This window comes from Thamnophis sirtalis, unplaced genomic scaffold (genome assembly GCF_051295495.1).
Source record: "Thamnophis sirtalis isolate CommonGarterSnake01/CBP01778 unplaced genomic scaffold, rThaSir2_p1.2 scaffold_4, whole genome shotgun sequence".
Lineage (NCBI taxonomy): Eukaryota > Metazoa > Chordata > Lepidosauria > Squamata > Natricidae > Thamnophis > Thamnophis sirtalis.
Window position 1 is genome coordinate 108,594,300 of NW_028261384.1, and position 7,582 is coordinate 108,601,881.

Sequence of the window (7,582 nt, forward strand, 5' to 3'; positions counted from 1 at the left end):
TGGTGCGCCAGTTGCGACCCTACCTGAACCGGGAGGCTCTCACAACAGTCACTCGGGCCCTTGTGACCTCTAGGCTGGAATACTGCAATGTGCTCTACATGGGGCTGCCCTTGAAGAGCATCCAACGACTTCAGCTAGTCCAGAATGCGGCTGCGTGAGTGATTGTGGGTGCACCTCAGTTCGCCCACATAACACCTATCCTCCGCGAGCTGCGCTGGCTACCTGTTGATCTCCGGGTGTGCTTCAAGGTGTTACTTACCACCTACAAAGCCCTTCATGGTAGTGGATCTAGGTACTTGAGAGACCGCCTCCTGCCAATTACCTCCTCACGACCCATTAGATCTCATAGATTGGGCCTCCTCCGAGTTCCATCTGCCAGTCAGTGTCGACTGGCAACTACGCAGAGGAGAGCCTTTTCAGTAGCAGCTCCGACCCTTTGGAACGATCTCCCCGTGGAGATTCGTACCCTCACCACCCTCCAGACCTTCCGCACAGCCCTCAAGACCTGGCTATCCCGTCAGGCCTGGGGTTAAAGATTATATTCTATCCCCGCCCGAATGTTGAATGAATGTTGCTTTACTCTTTTAATTATGTATTGTCCTATATGTCTTTGTATGTTTCCCCTTCCTATATAAGTTGTAAGCTGCCCTGAGTCCCCTCAGGGAAAAGGGCGGCCTATAAATAAACTTAACCTAACCTAACCTAACATAAAAAATGATGTTTTTTCTTATTTTTTGTTAGTCTAAGGTCATTCATTCAGTAGCAAATGAACCATTGCATCTTTACCAATTTGCCCATATTTTTAAAAATATTAAATATTCCACTGCTACTAGACAATTAACAGAAAGAATTAAAAACTCACAAAAAATCCCCTTTTAATTTTGTGAACTTTTGCAGATATGGACAATTGTTTCAAATGCCCACAAGATCAGTATGCGAACAAGCAGCAGAATGGATGCATTCCAAAGGTCATTAGCTATTTGTCCTATGAAGAACCGCTGGTTATGAGCATAATTACTTGTACAGTCTTGTTGTCTGCTACTACTATTCAGATCTTGAAAACGTTTAGGAAGCATCACAATACTTACATAGTGAAAGCAAACAATCGTGATCTTTCCTACATTCTTCTCATCTCACTTCTGCTCTGTTTTCTTTGCTCATTGCTGTTCCTTGGCAGACCACTAAGAATAACATGTCTCCTCCGCCAAACTACTTTTGGGGTCATTTTCACCATGGCTGTTTCTTGTGTGTTGGCAAAAACCCTTATTGTAGTTTTGGCATTCATGGCCACAAAGCCAGGATCCCAGATGAAGAAGTGGACAGGGAAACGACTGGCCAGCTTAATTGTTGTTTCTTGCACTTTTCCTCAAGTAGGCATCTGTGTTGTGTGGCTTGCAACATTTCCTCCCTTCCCAGATAGTGATATACTTTCAATGAGTGAAGAAGTTGTCCTTCAGTGTAATGAGTCATCACCCATCATGTTCTATCTTGTTTTGAGCTACCTGGGATTACTGGCCATTGCCAGCTTCACTGTAGCTTTCTTTGCCCGGAAGTTGCCAGACACTTTTAATGAAGCCAAATTCATCACTTTCAGCATGTTGGTGTTTTGCAGTGTGTGGCTGACTTTTGTTCCAACTTACCTGAGCACCAAAGGAAAATACATGGTCACTGTGGAGATCTTCTCCATCTTAACCTCTAGTGCTGGATTGCTGGGGTGTATCTTTGGTCCCAAATGCTACATTATTCTGTTGAGACCTGAGCTGAACAAAAGAGAGCATTTAATCAGCAAAAAAACCTGAAGATGTCAATTTTGCAATGGCAGCATCCTCAATAGTACCAGAAGAGGGTTGGAGTGACATTTTAGTGACATAGCTTTGTATATTCATGAGTTAAGCACTCTCTCTCTCTCTTCCTCCCTCCCTCCCTCCCTCCCTCCCTCTCTCTCTGTCTCCCTCTCTCTATGTGTGTGTTTCTCTCTCTGTTTTCTCTCTGCCAATTCCTTCCTTCCTTCCTTCCTTCCTTCCTTCCTTCCTTCTTTCCTTCCTTCTTTCCATTTTATATGTTTTGTATTTTATACACATTTTATGCTCCTTTTCTGGAACATATATATAGTGGCCATAATCTGACACCTAAATCAACCAAATCCCTTTCAAAATGTAACATAATTTTATTACATTATACTGGATATCCAACAAAGTGGAGCATCCCTGGGAAAAAACAAAGGCACAATCCATATACATTTGGCCTGCTACATATGAAAGACATGAGCTGAAAAAATAAATAATAATTAAAAAATAAATTATAAAAGCTTCCAGTTACTGCCTCTCCAATTACAGGTTGAAAATGGCAGTCTCGAGTGAGACCCACAAAATTCAGCTGGTAGCTGCTGCCAGGAAGCCCTTCAGGATCATAGCCTCCCAGAAAGGGAGGTGAAGGAAGGTGAAGCACTTTGCTGACCATGAGAAATCTGCAAATACCTCATAAGGTCTGAAGCAAGTCAAGAAAGATGAGACAATGGGGAACCAAGATTGTGCAGAAGCAGTGTAATGACAGGTGATTGAAACTGTTTGAGATAATTACCAACTTTTACTATAATGACTTGCAGTAACAAAAAGAATATGAAAAGAAGACTCCTAAGCTTAAATTAGCTGCACACCAAACACCCAGAGAAAAAGAAAAAAGAACCAGAAGAGAAAAAGTGGAAAAATCCCAAAGGAAACTATAAAATACAGAAAAAATGGGGGGGGGGGGTGTTGTTGGAGACTCAAATATTTTGAAAGTGACTTCAATGAGAAATAATTTGTTATTTGCTTATTTGCATTTTTATATTTTTACATTTTTTAGACTTACAGACAATCAGCTGTCTTAAACAGACTGTTTATTATTGAGTTTTAAAATAAGAGAGCCATCTATGGGTGAAAGAGAAGTATTGCCATACTAATGTAGAAATAGTCAAGGGAAGTTAAACTAATATATACAAAGATTAATACACAGAATAGAAGCAGCAACATCTGGAGAATGGCCTGACCTTGACTCTGTTGTGAGAAGAAGGTTGGGAAAATCTGAGAACATTTAATGGTCTTTCTTTATCCCCTTTAAGAGTTATAAAATAATTAATTTGAAAACAGTAAAAATAGAAATGAGAAGCAAAAGCCCCCCGGTTTATTACAGTACCAAGAGAAAAGATAAAAACCTAGCTAAACAAACAACAAAAGAGATTTAAATAATGCAACAAAGAGAGATGAAAGACACTCAGAAGGGAAAGATTAGTAGATACAAAAAAATTAAAATGAGATATAAGAACTCAAGAGAGAGATATATAAGGTTGAATTCAATCAATAAATGATTGAATTCTAGAAAGATTCAGGGATGATGGATAATGAGAAAATATATTAATAAATCCCAATAAATGCAGATTAGTGGATGGTAATCTAAGATTAGGTAAAATAACTACTTAACTTTAAAAGTGTGTTAATATATTTTGTAATCCCATGACAGATTGAATATTGTTAATATTTGGTGATATTAGTAATTCCACACATTTGGAACGTTGAAACCTTTGTGGAATAATGAGTGATTTTCATAATTTTGAAGGACAGTACCTAGAAGTAGATAATAAATATCAGGTACAAAGATATGTTATTTATGTTTAAATGAATTAATGGGGAAACATAAAAGGAATATGAAATGAGATAAATATTGTTCAAGTTAGAAGACAAGAATTTCACATACTATTTGTATTTTGATTGTTAATAATAATACAAAATAATAAAAAATATTTGACCCTGTCAATGCAATGTCCACAAACTATGTAGGTTCAGAACTAGAAAATGAATTAAAAAAATAAAAAATAAAGATATATTGGAAACTACAGTGTGATGTTGAAATTCTTTAGTATTTATTATTTATTGTTTTCTACTAGGTCAGCATTCTCGTTGTGCTGTAGATGAGATACACTCAACTGAAAAAAAATAATCTTGTTAATTGGGGCACAGGTTCCTGTTTTATTTTATTTTTCTTGTTGCAACATAGAATCGTTTCAGTTTGTTAGAAATATTTTCTTAAAAAGACAAAATCAACAATTAATATCCTTTTGTGTGGGGATGTGTGCAGATCACAGAGGTATGTGTTATATATGCAAATGTTCCCTGTTACCAGCTCTCTGATTGGCTGGTCATTTGACAGTTGCTTTGGGCTCGAGTATAAATACCCTGACAGTTGCAGGGACGTTTTGAATCGCAGTCATCTCGCAATAAACATCTTACTCTCTGATTCCATGGCTTCTGCGTCTTTCCCTCAAACATATTCAACACTGGCGACTAGGTTGGGACATGCGATTCCCGCAGAGCCTGAAAAACAACAACGAAGAATAAGCCAGTCACGGCCCCGCGAAAATCAGACACAAAAGCCACAACAGAGAACCAATGGTCAGCATGCACTCAGCAGCAGCAGTAGCCACCGTGAAGCCTTCCATCTACGCCAACTTGAAGGACGAGCCATGCCAACTCCAAGGACGAGCCATCTACGCCAACTTGAAGGACGAGCCATGCCAACTCCAAGGACGAGCCAAAGACCGCGAAGGCCAACCTCGGCTGGAACTGCCTGCCTGTCTGCAGCCGCTGCTGCCATCCATCTCCTCACGGCTTTCTATCTGCATAATACAAACTGTCTGCAGCTGCTGCTGCCTGGAGCCTCCGCTGCTCCACCTGCATTACAAAGCTGCCTACCTCCCAAGGCCACCTGCCTTACAAAGCTGCCTACCTCCCAAGGCCACCTGCTTTACAAAGCTGCCTGCCTCCCAGCTCCACCTTCTGCAAGGTTTACACGCTGACTCCACTGCTGACCAACAACCGGGAGAAGCGAGGCCTGGCGCTGGACAGGAAGCTGAAGCACGAGGACACCAACCTGCCTCCAAAAAACCAAAGTTACCGACAGGCTTGGACTTTCTTTGCACACAAAGCAAATAACTGGGGGGGGGGGGGAAGGAGTGTTATATATGCAAATGTTAGAGGAGAGTTGTGTATGCAAATAACTGGGGGGAAGGAGTGTTATATATGCAAATGTTCCCTGTTACCAGCTCTCTGATTGGCTGGTCATTTGACAGTTGCTTTGGGCTTGAGTATAAATACCCTGACAGTTGCAGGGACGTTTTAAATCGCAGTCATCTCGCAATAAACATCTTACTCTCTGATTCCATGGCTCCTGCATCTTTCCCTCAAACATATTCAGGTTTCAGGTTTCAGGTTTATTGGGATTTATATGCCGCCCTTTTCCCTAAGGGGACTCAGGGCGGCTTACAACCACAGGGGACTACAGTATGGAAGATAATATAGTTGACATGTATATAAAGCTTTAATATTTCTGGCCAAATAACAACAAGCCATGTTTCCTAGAAGGAATTGAAGCATTCAACTTTGAAGCCCAGGGGCCATGCCTGTGTTTATAAATCAGGTGGGCCAGTGGAGTGGGAGAGAAAACAATGACAGAGAGGGTGGCAGCGGCAGGAGTGGGCAGTGGTGGCAGCAGGAGAGGTTAGCAGTAGGAAAGGGCAGTGGCAATGGGAAATGTCCAGGTTTAGTTTGGATCTAGGGCTTGGCAAGGAGTCACTCGGCTTCATTGAATTCCTGCAATAGATAAGTTGAGTGGTAGCAATGGGAGGTGCCAAACCAGCAAGGCCTAGACAAGCTGTGGTGTGCAGAGCCAAGAAAAGCCATATGTATCCTAGAAGGAATTGAAGCATTCAACTTTGCAGACAAGAGGCCATGCCTGTATTTATAAATCAGGTGGGCCAGTGGAGTGGAAGTGAGAACAATGGGAAGAAAAGGATGGGAGAAGGGAAAAAATGCAGGTGGGGGTACTGGACTGTGCAAATAGGGCAGGAGGGAGGGAGGAAAGTTCACCCAATTCTGACTCTGGACAGGGGCGGAAGAGGAACTAGCTGCAACCACAACAACACCCCTTTTTTGTTCCATTTTCATGCATTTGGGTCAAGGGAAGCTAGTCCTGTGTGGCATCCTGGCTCTGTGCTCCACAGCCTGCTCTGGCTCTGCTTGGCTGGGCACTTCCCAATACTCAACTTACCCATTGCAGGAATTTGATGAAGCCGAGTGGCTCCTCTGCTTCACCTGAAGGCACAAAAACAGAATGCAAAAGGGGGAACCCGGGGTGGTGTGGGGATGCCAGTACCCTCTAGATGCAGCTGAGGGGAGCTGATGGAAGCCAGGTATGAGGCCCGCAGCTTTCCTCCTCCCTCGCCATTCTGCGCATGCCCATTTGTGATCCCTCAGCTTAGACACACCGTGAAGAGGTGAAGCGAGGTGAGGAGGGGCAACGAGAGCATTTCAAGCCAAAAGCAGAGACAATGAATAGCAGCAAAAGCCAGTAGGAGCTCAGCCTGGTGAAGATGAACAAAAGGAAGGGGTACCTGCTCAAAAAGGAGAGGTGGCGTTTGAATTGGCTGGGGCATACTGGAGGCTACTTTGAACTTTTCAAGGAAAGAGATAATATAAATCTAATAAAGAAATATTTAGTACTTTGTGTTGTTAGGATTGGTGCAAGATCTGTTGATACAATCCAGAATTGTCTTTCTGCGCTCCTTTGGGTAACAATATTACAACCACAGGGCACAAATGCAGACATGGAATCCAGTCTCTTTGATTGCTCATGCCCCTGTCTGCACCTGGAGGTGTTTTGGGGGGTTGCAGCCAGTTCCACCTCCATCTACATTTTTTACTATCTCACACTCTTTCCTACATGTAGTTGCCTCCCTCCCCAACTTGCCCTCTGATTTATAAACACAGGCATGGCCTCCAGGCTGCAAAGTTGAATGTTTCAATTCTTTTGACTTACACATCCTAAATCCTCCGGTGATGTATTTTGGGGAGTTTTCCCCCCTCTCTTCCCCCCTTTCCCTTCATTGGAATCCCAAAATTTTTTGAGACCATTTCGGTGGGTGTGGCTTTGGGGGGGTTATGTGAATGAATGTGCGTGAGTGATGTCAAATTGGCCATGCCCACTCATTCACATGCCCCCCACCTAGACACAGCCACAAAACCAGTAACAAAAAAATTAGAATCCACCAGTACCTTCAGTAGCTTAATGCCTGCCAGACAAAGCAGGCTTCAAAGATTTCCACAATGTTAAAACCATTTAGCCTGTTGGTTGTCAAGAGGAAGATTTTATAGGGCAGGGGCTGTTGTGGAAAAGCACCTCTGTGTGGCAACATTTAAATAATTGGTCATACAGAATGCCCTCTTAACCCAATTTAATCAAATGTTCAGATACTCCAAGAAAGTTCTGAAAATAACCTTGCTCTGTGTTAGTTTGGGCTTTAAAATTTATAACCAGCCCTTGAATTATGCAAAGAGATAAGCTGGGAGACAATGCAGCTGTTACAACATTGGTTTAACATAGGGAAACTGAGTTGAATGCATCACAAAAATTTGGCAACTGGACCAAAGAGATCATTTAACGTTTTTATATACTTTTGGCCTAGATGATCACCAAAATGAAAAGTAACATGCAAAGTTTGGTCCGATTGCCATGATTTAGCCTTTTTAGTTACAGAGAAGAGTCCCAATCA

At 42.2% G+C, this 7,582-nt stretch overlaps 1 protein-coding gene across 1 annotated transcript; it reads left to right on the forward strand.

The window, feature by feature from the left end:
- The first annotated feature begins 897 nt into the window (after window positions 1-897).
- Window positions 898-2,010, forward strand: LOC148046078 (vomeronasal type-2 receptor 26-like). Its single transcript, XM_087711894.1, has one exon. The coding sequence runs from the start codon at window positions 900-902 to the stop codon at window positions 1,797-1,799; it is 900 nt and encodes a 299-aa protein (XP_087568020.1). The 5' UTR covers window positions 898-899; the 3' UTR covers window positions 1,800-2,010.
- The last annotated feature ends 5,572 nt before the right edge of the window (window positions 2,011-7,582 follow it).

Coding starts and splice junctions, on each gene's coding strand:
- LOC148046078 (XM_087711894.1), top strand. CDS start 900: ATGGACAATTGTTTCAAATGCCCACAAGATCAGTATGCGAACAAGCAG.